This window comes from Watersipora subatra, chromosome 6, assembly GCF_963576615.1.
Source record: "Watersipora subatra chromosome 6, tzWatSuba1.1, whole genome shotgun sequence".
Classification (NCBI taxonomy): Eukaryota; Metazoa; Bryozoa; class Gymnolaemata; order Cheilostomatida; family Watersiporidae; genus Watersipora; species Watersipora subatra.
In genome coordinates, this window is record NC_088713.1 from 8,886,492 (window position 1) to 8,901,809 (window position 15,318).

General features: G+C 37.3%; 1 protein-coding gene across 2 annotated transcripts in view; it reads right to left on the reverse strand.

The window, feature by feature from the left end:
- LOC137398607 (nose resistant to fluoxetine protein 6-like) overlaps positions 1-14,573 on the reverse strand; it is a 35,147-nt gene extending 20,574 nt beyond the window's left edge. For both annotated transcript variants that reach the window (XM_068084775.1, XM_068084776.1), the window contains exons 1-4: positions 14,370-14,573; positions 12,531-12,728; positions 6,870-7,033; positions 4,402-4,565 (exon numbers count right to left, since the gene is read on the reverse strand). In XM_068084775.1, the coding sequence (XP_067940876.1) occupies positions 4,402-4,565; positions 6,870-7,033; positions 12,531-12,728; positions 14,370-14,499 (656 nt within the window). In that variant the 5' untranslated portion in view covers positions 14,500-14,573. The remainder of the gene's footprint in view (positions 1-4,401; positions 4,566-6,869; positions 7,034-12,530; positions 12,729-14,369) is intronic.
- Positions 14,574-15,318: the final 745 nt, after the last annotated feature.

Here is a 15,318-nt window from a genome sequence, read left to right on the forward strand (position 1 = left end):
GCAAGCTTTGGTGACATTGCGAATAAAACAGTGTCGTTATGCATATTTTAACCAATCTTATGAGTATCGGCCTAACGAATTCATTGTATCCCATGTAGCTTAATGAGTTAGACGGTCACCCTGTGAACAGGTGACTCGAAGTTCTAAACCAGTGTGATGTGGATTTTTTTGTTGCTGGATTTTAAGCTGATTTCATAGTTTTCAGAGATAGATTTCATAGCTGAACACACATACACACAACACACAGACTTTGAGACTTATATATAGATATAACATCTATTGAAAGGCGAAAGATTTGTTTATAAAATTATGCTCATGCACATACATAAACCGACTGAAAAAGAACAGTTAAAGTTTAATGTACTTGTTAAAAGTTAACATTTACTATTATAAAGCTGATCAAAAGTAAAAAATGAGAAAAGGTGGAGAAGTACATCACAGTGTAATTAATCTACCCTAGGACACTTATGTATTCGCGGCATCTAACTTTCGCGTTTTCGCGGCAACAGCCTCTCGCGAAAATTTCATGAGCGAAACTAAACTATCATAACGAACGAGCGAAAATAAATGGCTTTCTTCATTGATATTCACAATAAAATCATCATATTAGAAATGCAGGCAATTTTCGTGTGTGGTTGGCTCATTGGACAAGTTTTGCTAAACTCATTATAGCTAATACACCGACTGAGCAGCTTGGCAAAACAAATTAAGATAATAAGTTTTTTTTGGAAAAGCCTAGACAAATGAAGAAGATGATGATATTAGTTTAGTCATTGAATTTGTAACTGATGAGGATGACAGTCTGGTAGGGAAAGTCATAAAATTGAATAATAATTATTGTGGTGATGAATTTTATTACCAACCAAAAGCAATAACAACCCGGGGCCATGGCCATACCTGCCAATTCTCACGCATTGGGCGTGAGACTCACGCAATCACCCCAAAGAAAAAATGAAAATGCGTGAGAAATGCGTGAAATTTTTGCCCCAATTTCCACAATTTTATATATACTTTCATTGATACATTAATTGCCCCAAAACCAAATCTCACGCATTGCCCCACTCTCTGGTTGGCAGGTCTGGCCATGGCCACCGCGGCACCGCGTGCTATAAATACTTGAATTCTAATATTGGTACAACATCAGTCACTGCAGCAGGGACCTTGACGTCATTGATAGTCCAGGAGACAAACTGCAGCAAGCGATCAAATTGCATTATTGATCTCGCCTACACATTCCTACCTGCGGTTCACAAATACAAACTACCGTACTTTTCAGACGATTAGCCGCTACTTTTTTCTGATGATTTGAGCCATGCAGCTTATAGGTAGGCCTACAAGGGTGCGGCTAATCACTGTGGCTTATTCTGTGGCTTTTTCTTTCACCGCTAGGGCGCACTAACGGGAATCTCCAATTAGTGCACTTCTAGCTGTGAAAGAAAATATGAAACAATGCCTCACGGTACTGTCCCGTTAGGCACTAAGTTAAAAAGCGTTGGATAATACGAAACTGTGCCGTTCTGCACTGTTCCGTTTTAAATGGCAAAGTTGCTGCCACGTTAAAAAGCACATTCCTTAGTTCTGCGGCCTATAGTAAGGTGCGGCTTATGTATTGTTTTATTATCGTTTTTGGAAAATAAAGCACATGCAGCTTATATAAAGGTGCGGTTTATAGTCCAAACAGTACGGTAGTCCCAAATTGAAAAATATTTCGTACCAGTGAACTGGACCTGAGGAATCTAATGTTTGTTCCACTGCATTTATTTTCACATCACTATATTTTCGCACTCATCAGAGCTGCGAAATTAAGTTCCAGCGAAATTTTACTCTGTATGCTACTCACAAAACTAAATACTAGCAAAATATAAGTGTCCTACTAAGCCAGTGGCTTACTACCAAGTACAATGCTTATAAATGGAGGCTCAAAGAGGAGTTCATTCAACGATGGAACCGTTTCATTAATTTATCTGAATAACTTTTAATTTAAACTACCACGGCCAGGCAATTGTCCGATGTGATCATTTTTGTCCAAAGAATGACCATTTTGACCAATCAATCATTTTTTTATGTCATCAAGCCGTGTGCACATGAGCATGTTCACAAAAAAGCCGCCACATTTGTAGAAAATGATCGTTTTTCTTTTATTCAATAGTACTTTTTGGTGTTGTTTTGATACTATAATAAAAAAATTGCAAACAAAAGCATTGTTTTCAAAAACTCATGGCAAAAGATTTGTTTTTTTAACGATAAATTGTCTATAAAGATGGCCCGACAACGATAAAGCGGCTTCTTGAAAAAAACGAAGGATAGGTGGTTCTTGCTACAGACGACATGAGCGATATGGGAGTAGGTTTCCCTCATGTGGCCCCTCATGTGGACGGAATGTGTGTGGGTTTGTGATTTTCAACAAAATCCTTAACACAATTCTTAACATCAGGATCTTCAGAACATAACTCGCCTGCTAAATGAAAAAAACTCATAGCTCAACCATTTTGTTAACTTACAATATAAAATGTTATTGCGCCTTCACAAGCTTACAAATTCTCAGGAAAAATCTTGGCATCTGGTTGAGAAAATGGAATCACTATATCTTAGCTAGTGGAAAGCAGTACCATTGGTGCTTCTATAAATACAACTTACATGTGTATATAATTTCGAGGTCTTTGACTGTTTTACTGTTTTACTTTAGCGTCTTTGAGTGCTTAATGGCGACCTGACAAAAAGCTCTCAGCAAGCTTTCAACCCTAAATTGCTGGGTCTTTCGGGTCTAGACCATAACTTGGAGGCCTTGTGTACCGCACCGACAACATGGGCACGTTAAAGATCTGTCCTTCGCACTATGGGCAAGTGAAATGGCTACCTGGCTCTGTCAGACTGGACGTGTTGCAAAATGCATCCCTTCGGGTTAATCTGACAGTTTCAGAGGAAGCTCTTGATAAGTGTTATGACCACCCAAGGTAGCCTATAAAAACTAATCCTGGCAGTGTGTTTCTTTACTAGAGAACATGAGATCACTACCAAGCATTGTCACTACATGACAGAAGCATGCCATTACTTTTTACATGTATATATATATATATATATCTAATCATACTATAACCAGTATTATTACTGTTTCTTTTTTAAAGTGTCACTCACTTTAAATTTTAAAAGATGTTATCAGAAAGTATAAATGTTTTACTATCGTTCGAGATTTTCTTTGCTGTTATATGTAATCGGACCGTCAGGATGTTTAAAGATTAAATCGACAAAACTGATCACAGATAAAACGCTCAGAAGAAAAAGACGGTTTCAGACTTCTCCAAAATGACATCAACAGTCGTGTATATTGTTTGTAAGTGAGAAATATTCGGCCTCATTGGTATCGGGTACTCATATGTTTACACAACATTTAGAGAAAAACATTGGGACAACTTTTAAGCAAATTATTTTTAAGACATTTGAAACATATAAAGCAATCTGTCTGAAACGATACTCGAAATGTTATTCTGACAACCATGAGCAGATACAAAATAAAATATGTCAAGTGAACTATGTAACACTGCAATTGAACACAATAACGATGTCATAATGAAAGGAAAAAACAGAAAATACGGCTATTAATATATTTTTTTAAGATGCCTTCTCTTCTGAGCACATTAATCATGATCAAGTTTTGCCGATATTAATTTTCAAAGATTTTGATAGTCAGATCACATTGATAGAAAACTGTTAAAACTTTCTGATATAATATTCTGAAATTAGATATGAGTGATCCTTTAACAGATGTTAAAAATATGTTCGTTTGCCAACAAGTTATTTGGCAGCTTTCAAAAATTATGCTTTAGGATTAAGCTACCTGATATGGACTGCTATGACCAGCGTCTTAATGCTGAGAAGCTAAATGTGTTTTTAATATTTGCTGTTTAAAATCTCTAATTTTATCTCTAACTTGCCTGGCTATGCATTACATTCCTACATCTACAAAAAAAATCATTACACCTTATACCAGACACCAGTACCTTGTCTATTCACATTATAAAACAGTGTTATGCAAAAAGAGCTTCTTCTTCTAATACATATAATTTACTTAACTATTTTCTGTTTTTGTCTGATGGTATGATTTGCTCTAAATGGTATGGACCAGTGTGAATAAAGTCAATATTTATCTATCTATTACCATTTGTTATCTGATTAGAAATGTTTAGTGTGTTTAAATACACATACATGCAAGTTTTATCATTTGGAGTACATGGTATAGTTTACTGCTCTGTAATTACACGCTCCGTAGTAATGCCCAATTCACTCGCAGATGAGACATAACTTACTTTAATATATTGGTTTTTGTTGCTTTGTCTCATGGTCTAATTTACTCTGAATGGTATGGACCGGTGTAAATAAAGTTAATATCTATTTATAACTTACAGCGCTACCGTGCTGCCGGCATTTAGAGTTCGATTCTGGTCTTGACAAAGAGCACTAACATGTGGTACTAGATGACCAATGGTTGTGTTGAGAAGCCTTGTAACATCCCAGCTGCTGCAGGCTTTTGGTACACAAGCTCCTAGTTGGAAGGTAAGCTGCTTTGACTGCAAACCAAAAATATTATAATAAAGAAGGTTGTGGAATGATAAAAGGCTAAAAAGTGGTGAAAAATAAGCATGACAAAAAAGAAAAAGATAGAGTGACAAAGTTGTAATAATGTAATAATTTAAAAAAGGTTTAAAGTGGGTAAACTAAACTGGAAGAAATATTACAAGAAAAGAGAAAGAACTAAGAAAGGGCAAAACAAGAAAGATTAGGATACTAAAATATTAAAACAAACTATGGAAAAAAATAAACTAGAAATAGAAAAGAAAATTTGAAGAAAAAAAATTTGGAAACTAATGTTATATTAGATACTTGGTGGGAGCATGGATGACAAAAAATTAAGGTATGTAAACTTGGATAGACTGCATATTGAACTTTAACCTTCAGCAACTGTTGATAAAGTCAATCAACAGAGTTTACAAAACTAACATGTCAAATTCGAGTACACTACAACATCTTGCACCAGGAATCGTTGAATGTTGAAAAGTGAAAAAACTAACTGCAAATTTATATACATGTGCAAATGTATATAGATATATAAATCTAAATGCTTGTCTGTAATCCATCTGTCGTTCATCTGACAGTTGCCTGTGCTCCATTCGAAGTCAGTTGTCCATTCGTCATCATCCGTCCATCATTTGCCTGTCACCTGCCCGTTGTCCGCCTGTCTGTAATCTATCTGCCATCCATAGTACATCCATCCTTTATTCGTCGTCTGTTCTTTGTCCGCCCATTGTTTGTACTGTCACCGTACCGTCATCTGTGCGGTGTCCGTTCGTCATCATCATGTGTTCGTCATCCATCTGTCCATCACCCGCCCGTTTGTCATTCGTCTCTGGTCTGTCGTTTGTTCAGCACCCATCCATCATCCATGGTCCGACTGTACTTGTTCGTCTGTCTTCCAGCCATCCATCATTCATCTGTCCGTCACTCATTCATCATTCCTATGTCATCCGCCCGTCATCCGCCCGTCATCTGTCAGTCTTACATCAGTCCTTTGTCTATCCGTTGGTCATTCATCATGCGACTATCACCCGCCTGACACCCTTCCATCATTCGTCACCCATCCGTTGTCCGTCCGTCATGCATTTTCCATCATATGTCTGTCATTTGTCCTGTTATAACGATTAAAATCTAGGAGCAAAAACCGCTTCGCACTGAAATTGAACTTGGAAATACCATCTCTGCAGACAGGCGTGGTATCCACTCCACTATATGGCCACCTGGTTACACTATGAAATAATTGTGGTCATACTTATCACACTTGCCAACCTCCAATGGCAAAAAACGAAATTAGGTGCCCAAACACACTTCACGCTTCAGCTAGCACTCTTGAACTACTAAATAATACGTCCCCATGTTTTCATAAAACGCTAGAAGACATGTATAGCTAACAGAAATTTAATTAATCCTATAGCACACACAGAAAAAAAACATCATTTAAAAGTTAGAATGATAAATGTTGTATATGTTGATTAAAAACAAATTTCTGTGCAAAGACCTTTTTTATTACCTGTGCAACACTGGGTATTGAGCTAGTCTTTACTATAATAAGAGTAATGGCTGCCCATCCGCCTCTCCATTCAAAGATAGGGTTAGAGTTTGGGAAAAAATTCACTACACTATATTCACGCCTTGTTATACTTCCATATGAAAATCTACTTATGCTTGATGTTACACCAAAATTTGATGATGTACTTATTTTGATGTTGTGTTTACACTGGTGATACAATTACACTTGATGTTATAAATGTATCTTCATTTAATGATGTACTTACATTTGATGTTATATTTACACTGAATGATGCACTTACACTTGAAGTTATACCCAAATGTGACAATGTCCTTACATTCTATAGTATACTTGTACTTGATGATATACCTTCATTTAATGATGTAATTAGACTCGATATTCTATTTACACTGAATAATGTACATACGCTTGATATTAGGTGTGCTACACTGAATGATGTACTTACAATTGGCATTATACCTGAACAGGACGATGTTATATCTACACTGGCTGATGTAGTTACACTTAATGCTATACTTACATCTGATGATAAACTTTCAACTGATGTTATGCTTACATTTGTGGGTGTACTTACACTTGACGCTATGTTTACAGAGAATGGTGTACTTACTCTTGATTTTATTCCTACGATTTATTGTGCATACACTTGATGTTGTACTTACATTTGATGATGTACTTTCACCTAATGTTATACTAATATTTAACTATGTACGTACACTTGATGTTATATCTAAAGTTGATGATGTACATACACGTATGTTATGCTTACAAAAGGTAAATAGGCCGTGCAGTAGTTAGTAGTAAAGTCATCAGGCATCAGGTGTGTGTAGTTTTGATTGCTGACGCTTATATTTAAGCATTCATCATAGTTTCCACGGTATTTCATCCTTCCTGTCAGCAGACCAGAACTTGGTTTTCCCCAAGAGTCTACCACTGCAAACAAATACACTTATTGCATACTACATGGATAATTTCTTTAGTTGAGTTATACAAAATTACTAGCATGTTAGCGCGAAAAGAGAAAATTATGCATATGAATATATTGTTGAAATATATTAGGAAAATATATGCCTTGATACTTATCAACTTTTATATCATAATGAATAGCTTTATATTTAAATTTTTAAAATTATATATACAGAATATTGAGCATACAATTTTTACATATAATATACCGTGAAACCTCTAATAGAACACCATTTTTATTTGAACGCCACCTCTAAATGACTGCCACTATAGGAGAAAGGGTGAAAAATAGAGCGGCCCCTTTAATTGAACGCCACCTCCATTTGACCGCCACTTTGACGTTCTTTGATCTTCACAAACCCATAATAGCAAGTGATCAGTAAAAAAGTGTTCACGGATTCGTACTAATAATGACTCGGTTGCATCAATAACATTTAATTCTTTAGTTTTTGCTGTTTGTATCAAAAACCGTTTTTTAACTTCAAGGTTTTTCGGTTTTCTTGTGGAAAATTTGAAAGCAGCACCATAAAAACAGTTAATAGCTAAATCAGGCTAATAGTATTCCTTGTTAACACAGTCTTGATATCTTGAAATATTTCAAAAATTGTTTATATTTATGATAGTATATGAACAAAAAGTTTTCGGCTAAAAGTGGTGCTTAGCGCCCATGTGGCTAAAATTTTATAATGATTTGGGTGCAATGCAACGTGTACAAGTTTTGCTCTGCCAAAAAAGTTGCTTGAACGCTAATATCGACTAGTTCAGCAGTACAGAAGAAGAGTTGAAGTCAAAAAACATTGTAAAAAGTTAACATTGAAAAGTAACATTGAACAACCAGAAAAAACAAAATACTCCAAACAAAAGCCTCAATTAGAACACAACTATCCAAGCAAACGATTCAAATATTTTTATTTCAAAAAACGCTAATTTTTGTTTCTGCATATAATTTAAGTATGGTTTGTTCATGTCACTTTTTCTTTAATATAAATTTGTAGCATTTGATAAATCTGTACATATATTTTTCAAAGTTTGTGGTCCGTCCTTTAATATGTCCAGCTAATAAAATTTTGGATGTAACATTTCCACTTTGCTGGACTTCAACTCACAAAGATTGCAACAGCAAGTTTCTAACCACACCCTTAACCACTGAGCTATACAAGCCTTATCAATCCAAGCCCTTATCATATACCGCATACAGCATGCACACTTCAAATTACGTATTATTTGAGCAGTTGGCCTACGCGTTATCCGGTTATGAAATATTTTTTTGCCTAACTCTATGAAACATGATGCTTTTTCATATTTTTTTCGTTGGGGCAAAATCTTTCTGCCACACGATATCAACAATAAATTTTTTTCAAAATAAAAAGTTGGTGATTTGTTTACTGATCATATAGGTTATTAAAAGATATAAGTTGCTCGCCATGGCAAGTTCAGCGTTATCCGTTATGATAAAAATAGATTCACAAACTGATAAAAGATAAAATTTTAGTTAACAGTTGGAAGTTTACTAAAATGCATACTTAAACTTCTTTCAAGTATGTTTTCGGTAAGCTAAATTCATATACGTTAGATTCAGCGTTTATGTTACATGTTTGTTCTGAAGGTAAGAACTCTGCATGTCGTACATTGTAATGTTACCTTTTTTACAGATCATACCTAGAAAATGCACTAAAGTTATTGTAGGTAACTATAGTTTCTATGGTTAGCATATTAGTTTGTTACTATTTTTTAATGATGACGATTTTGAGGATTTTTACCAGGCAATGATTACATTAGATAATTACTATGAGTTTCTATATCAGTATACTGCTTTGCCTATATGATATTTTCACCTTATGATGTCAACACTAAATGAACCAAAATCATATACCAAAAAAATTTTCATTGTAATCGAAGCAAAACAGACTATATTTATTCATTACTTGCTAATTATTTCACATTAACATTTAAACACCTTTACAGTTTTATTTTTCCGCCTGATTTATTTCAACAAAACACTTCCTCCGTGATGTGAAATTTAAAAGTTGCAGTTATTTGAAAATGCTTGAAAACCTTTACAATTGTTTTATTTTTTTTCTTAATTCATTTGAACTGCACAAAAAACAATTTTCTCATGATATGAAGTTAAACATTTAGAATGGTAAATGTTGTATATGTTAAAAAAAAAAATTTTCTATCCAAAAACTTTTTTATCACCCTCCTCAACAATGGACATTTAGTTAGTTATCATTATATAACTTATAAATTTGCAGATTTATAGCATATTATTTGATAACATCATTGCGGTTATATAAAGCTTACGACGCTTATAGCTCATCTTATATATCATATGAAAGGCTAGTTTTGAAAGCAAGCTGTAGAAAACATATTAATGAATGCAATGAGCTGTTATGCAACATTGCTAAATATTGATATAAAATAGAAAATTCCCCTGTTATACAGCCCACGACCTAAGTGATATTGGAAGAAAGCGTACTGCTGGTTGAGAAATGCAATATTAGCAGTCAAATGGCACTGCAGTGCAATAGGATAACTGCAATCGTAGCTGCAATGGTAGCTGTAATGTACTGGGTGTTATAATAACACCCAGTACATTGTTGTTTGTTGTACATAATCATTATGTACAACAAACAGCAATAATGAAAGGAAAAGATTATATGTTTATATCTTTCCCTTGCAATAGGAGAAATGCAATATTAGAAGTAAAATGGCAAGCTGCTGTGTAATATACACAGTTTGAAAGTTGGTTGTGTTGAATGTAGAATGGTTTTGATAGCGGTCTGTAACAGAAAGCGAGCATCAGCGTTCACGCGTCTGGAAGTTTTCTGCAAACTGCAGCAAAATAAAAAAATGTTTTCATCATAAAGGGGCATTGTAGTTTGGCCTTCGGTTGTACATAAGATGTAAAGAATTTTGGCTAACGTTCTAAATAAGTTAACGAAGCCTTCGGTAATTGAACAAAAAAACATAGGCTGGTAAACTGTGTACCACAATTTTGTACATGTCAATCGGTCTACGCCTCAAACGGTCTACGTTTATTACAGAAACCTTCGGATAAATAAATTCGAATGATTATTCTTATAATTAAATCTTATATTAATTTTATAAAATCGAATAATTATTCTTATAATTACATATTTTTGCAAGATATTAACAACGGAAAGATATTAGAAACCTTCGGCAATTGGACATTGCTATAGACTAGTGAAATGTGCACGTTTTCCTCGTGAAATGCGCACGACCTAATGGTTCTGCTCTCGGTCGCACGGCTTTATCGACATTTTGTTAGCCGGTCTTAATTTTAATTAAAAAAAGCTTGTCAGGTTTTAATAGCGATTTTAGGCCAAATTAACCTGTCTAGTTATGTATACTATCCGATCAGGTAGATAAGGTTTAAGATATTGTCAACAAATTTCAAAAACTTGGTAACATATTTCAATAGGTTTATATGTGTTTTGTATCGTTATGATACTTAAACGATTCCATTGAAAAAGGGTTAAATTTGTTGATGAGATTTCGGTACAAAGGTTTGCAACGGTGTTCATGAATAATTTTCATGAGTTGTGTGCACATATGCGTTTATCATAAAGCTCAAAAACAATCGCTTCGCTCATGTTTGGTCGTGGGATAAGAAATGTCCTTCATCAAATTTAGAAGGAAATAAAAAGTTGAAAGCTCCAACAAATTGTAAAGCAGGGCGCAGGCTATAATATTATTTCATGTTGACTACAAGCGACAGATATCAAATGGAAGAGATATTTTTCAACTTACCAACGCATATTTATTTAAAGATCTTTGAGAAGTTCGAGTAAAGTTAGCAGATGTTTTGTATCAAAAAGAATTAATGCCGCTCCACCCAAAGAAGGGTGCAAAATATAGGCGACACTCGCTTAGCCCGTAAAAGGGTTAAATTTATCTTTCCAAAATTCTGACAAACTATATGATAAATATAATGCCAGCCTTTAGGAGAGAGGGGAGAGAGAGAGGGGGAGAAAGAGGGTGGAGGGAGAGAGGGGTAGAGAGAGGGGGAGAGAGAAGGGAAAAGAAAGAGAGAGGGGGAGAGAGAGGGGAGAGAGAGGGGGAGAGAGGGAGAGAGAGAGGGGAGGAGAAAGAGGGGGAGAGAGAAAGAGGGGGAGAGAAAGAGGGGAAGAGAAAGAGGGGAGAGAGAGGGGTGAGAGAGAGGGGGAGAGAGAAAGAGGGGGAGAGAAAGAGGGGGAGAGAGAGAGGGGTAGAGAGAGGGGGAGAGATAAAGAGGGGGAGAGAGAAAGAGGGGGAGAGAGGGGAGAGAAAAGGGGGAGAGAGGGAAGGTGAGAGAGAGGGGGAGAGAGAGAGGGGGAGAAAGAGGGGGAGAGAGAGAGGGGGAGAGAGAGGAGGGAGAGAGAGGGGGAGAGAGAGAGGGGGAGAGAGAGGGGGAGAGAGAGAGGGGGAGAGAGAGGGGGGGAAAGAGGGAGAGAGGGGGAGAGAGAGGGAGAGAGGGGGAGAAAGAGGGGGAGAGAGAGAGAGGGAGAAAAAAGGGGGAGAGAGAGGGGGAGAGAGAGAGAAGGGAAAAGAAAGAGAGAGGGGGAGAGAGAGGGGAGAGAGAGGGGGAGAGAGGGGGAGAGAGAGGGGGGAGAAAAAGGGGGAGAGAGAAAAAGGGGGAGAGAAAGAGGGGAAGAGAAAGAGGGGGAGAGAGAGAGGGGTAGAGAGAGAAGGGGAGAAAGAGAGAAAAAAGGGGAGAGAGAGGGGGAGAGAGAGGGAGGGAGAGAGTGAGACAGAGGGAGGGAGAGAAAAGGAGAGAGAGAGAGAGAGAAGAAGTGAGAGAGAGTGAAAGAGGAAGTGAAAGAGGGAGTGAGTGAGAAAGGGAGAGAGAGGGGAAGAGACAGGTAGAGAAAGAGATTGAGAGAGTGGAAGAGAGAGAGGGAGAGAGAGAGGGGAGAGAGAGGGGGAGAGAGAGTGGGAGAAAGAGAGGGGAGAGAGAGAAGGGGAGAGAGGGGGGAGAGAGAGAGGAGGGAGAGAGAGGGGGAGAGAGAGAGGGTGGAAAGAGAGAGAGGGGAAGAGAGGGAGAAAGAGAGGGAGAGGGAGAGAGAAAGGGAGAGAGAGAGGGGGAGAGAGAGGGGGAGAGAGAGTGGGAGAAAGAGAGGGGAGAGAGAAGGGGAGAGAGGGGGGAGAGAGAGAGGAGGGAGAGAGAGGGGGAGAGAGAGAGGGAGAGATAAGAAGAGAGAGAAAGGGAGAGAGAGAGGGAGAGATAAGGAGAGAGAGCAAGCAGGAGAGCAAGAGGGACATAAAGATTAATAAAGAAGTAAAGTGATGGGGAGAATAATTTGAGGTTGAATTCTCTTCTCATCACCACCAGTAGCTCTTTCTGGGATTCAAGCCTTAACCAGATACTCACAGATAGAATGCTTTAGACCACTAGGTCACGAATGATACAGATTTCGAAGTCAGGGGCAGCCTTGAATTGTCTGTTAAGCCTTCAACAAACCTGCTTCAATTGGAATGCTGTTTCCTGCCAAGCTTAAATAGAGCAGAAAGGCAGATGAGTTTTTGCAACTCTCAGAAACCAGAGGATCAGAAGCGGCTATTTCAAGTAACTCTTTGATGTCAAGGTCTTGCAGCGCTGCATGAGTCTCTTCGTGCTCCAGAGTGAAGGGGGAAGTGTGCAGGTTAGCTAATAGTTGTACTGTAAACAGATATTCACAAAATGGCAACAAATAGCACAAGATAAATTCTATATATAACGTAATAATGACTTTCATATTCCATAGCGGCAGATCCAAGAAATGCGTATAAAAAATTTGTTATTGACTGAGCTAGCGATGAGCAATTGTTTAGGTCTAGGTGCAATAATAAACCAAGAGTTATCTTCTCCTTGCTAATTTTAACACGCAAAAATTACTCTACTGATTAAAGTGAGACTAATGAGCGAATTTAATGACAAATAGTTTTTAGAATTTGCTAAGGGTGTTCATCATTTTAGAATTCAGTTATCATAACTTACAAATGATGACTACAGCCATTTTTAGAGTCTCAAAAAGCTCGAAAGTTATCTTAAGTGGGTTGGGCAATAAACATTTGTTTCATACAGTTGACTCCCGTTTCATACAGTCGACTCTTGCTTCTTTAGACGTCACTTCCTTAAACTTTCAGTTGCTTGGACAACGTATGGAGCAAAGATGATTATCCGCTACGGCCATGTCTGTATGAAAAATGACAACTTTGACCAAGAGACGGATTTCGCAACAGACCACGTAAGCGACGGATGCACACGAGTTTCCTGTCAGAGTGTTGTACTGTAACTTTCGTTTCTTAATGCAACGGCTATTAATATTATACTGTGCCTTATTCCAGGTATACTTGATGCTTGCATGCATACTATATATGCATATTGTACCATAGCCTAAGAGTATGTGTGCAAGACAGTAAAGGCTGTTTAATGTCTGTCTATTGGGACATTCACAAATTTGGAGTTATCTTCTAAATGTTTCTTTCAGTGATATCTAATCAACACAGTGATTAATCCCTTGATGAATTTCATAGAACGTTTGTAGCATACACCAAAGGCAAGTATAAGACAATGCTTAGTTATCATAGACAGGCATAGACACAGCCAGGATGCACTGATAGTTTATTAACGCACGCGTAGCGATGCATTGTTAAAAGTTGTGATCGAAACTTTTTATAGACATTGTAACGTTTCAAGGCTAACTCAGTGTATTTCTGAGAAGGCACCAGTTCTCCTGCGCTTGCGAGCTTAAGGTGATTGAAATACAATTACCTCATGCATGCTCCTATTACCTACTCATGCATGTAGGTAATCTTAAAATATCTTAAGTAGTTTTCCAATTCACCCAAGTTTTTGCTGTCCCAGTTCTAATAGAACTCACAACGCCTCCTTTGTAAATCTGTTATATAATCAACTAAAGTGTCCAATTTCAATAGATTTTTTAGTCAGCAAAAGTAACAAAGAAACAGTAGTAACAGAGTTGCTGCCATTTAATAGTTAGATGAATATACAGTTTGGTCTGTCTGCAACATTATTCTCTCAACACAAGTCAAATGCTTGTAGAACTTGCTAGCACAGCCTTAAAGCAGCATTGCTGCCAGTGTGCCAGCTCATCATTTCTTCGAGGCACTGATTCATGTTAGGCTTTAAAATTCTACATTAGATATCTGGAAACATTTCACAATGGTTATAGCCTTTCATGGCATTCTGCCGATATACCAGCAAGCTTAGTAGCATATGCTAAACGCTGTCACACATATTTCCTTATCGGTTTACTGAGTTTTCCAAACCATAAGGCCAAGTCATTAGCGCACTTACCTTGGTGAAGACTGTGTTCCAATCTGTAGGCTGGAGTGACTAAATCATTGATATGTTCGTCTAGCTCCACCTGGCCTAAATTAATAGTCACAAAGGAGACAGCGTAAATCATTCGCAATAGAGATTTCATCCTAGCGGTTGATCTTCTAGGCTGTTTAGCCCGGTGAGTCCGTTAGTAGAGGCTGCCTTAGTCAATTCAACGTTAACTAGCCGATGGAAGCGATGTGAGTAATGGGAAATCAGCTGCTCCTCGAGAGCGAGCGCACGCAGCCAATGCACACACTCACAATGCATGTTTGATAGGCTATTGACCAGAAGACCTTATCACAAAACAGGCCTCGTTATTGACCTACATGGTAGGGCTTCTTTGTGTGCCAGTCAGTCATATGACCATGACCAGCGTGCGAAGTGCAATCGGTATTGCGTCATTCAAGGAAGAATATAAGGACAGTTATAGGCGCTTTATATAGAACATAATAAGTTTGGCACGTTTGATTTTTGCTAACGCAAATATGGATTTGTCTCCCGTGGTTGTGTTTTAATTTGATATGTTAAAAAGCTGATGTTTGTGCAGATAACTCTCTGAATATAAAGTATTCTAAATACGCTTGTACAGCAAAAATTGAGAAACCAGGTTACTTCAATATTTTAGTGCAGTTTAAAACCCTCACATGATCTTTAAGCTAGTTTACTAAAAACTGAAGTATAAGTTATAATAAACTAGGATTGTGTTTGTGGTACATGGCCTTTCAACTACAACCTATTTGAAGTAATTTGTTATTAATAGATGTGAATTATTTATTTTTATTGTTTAATGCTTGTAGATTATCAACATAAATTGCAACACTGCTTTCTTAACAAACCATGAATGTCCTCATTCAGGGCAGTTGTCCTCGCGGCATCTGAAGGTGCAGTACTCTATATTGAATGGGTGTTCAAAAGGCTGTTT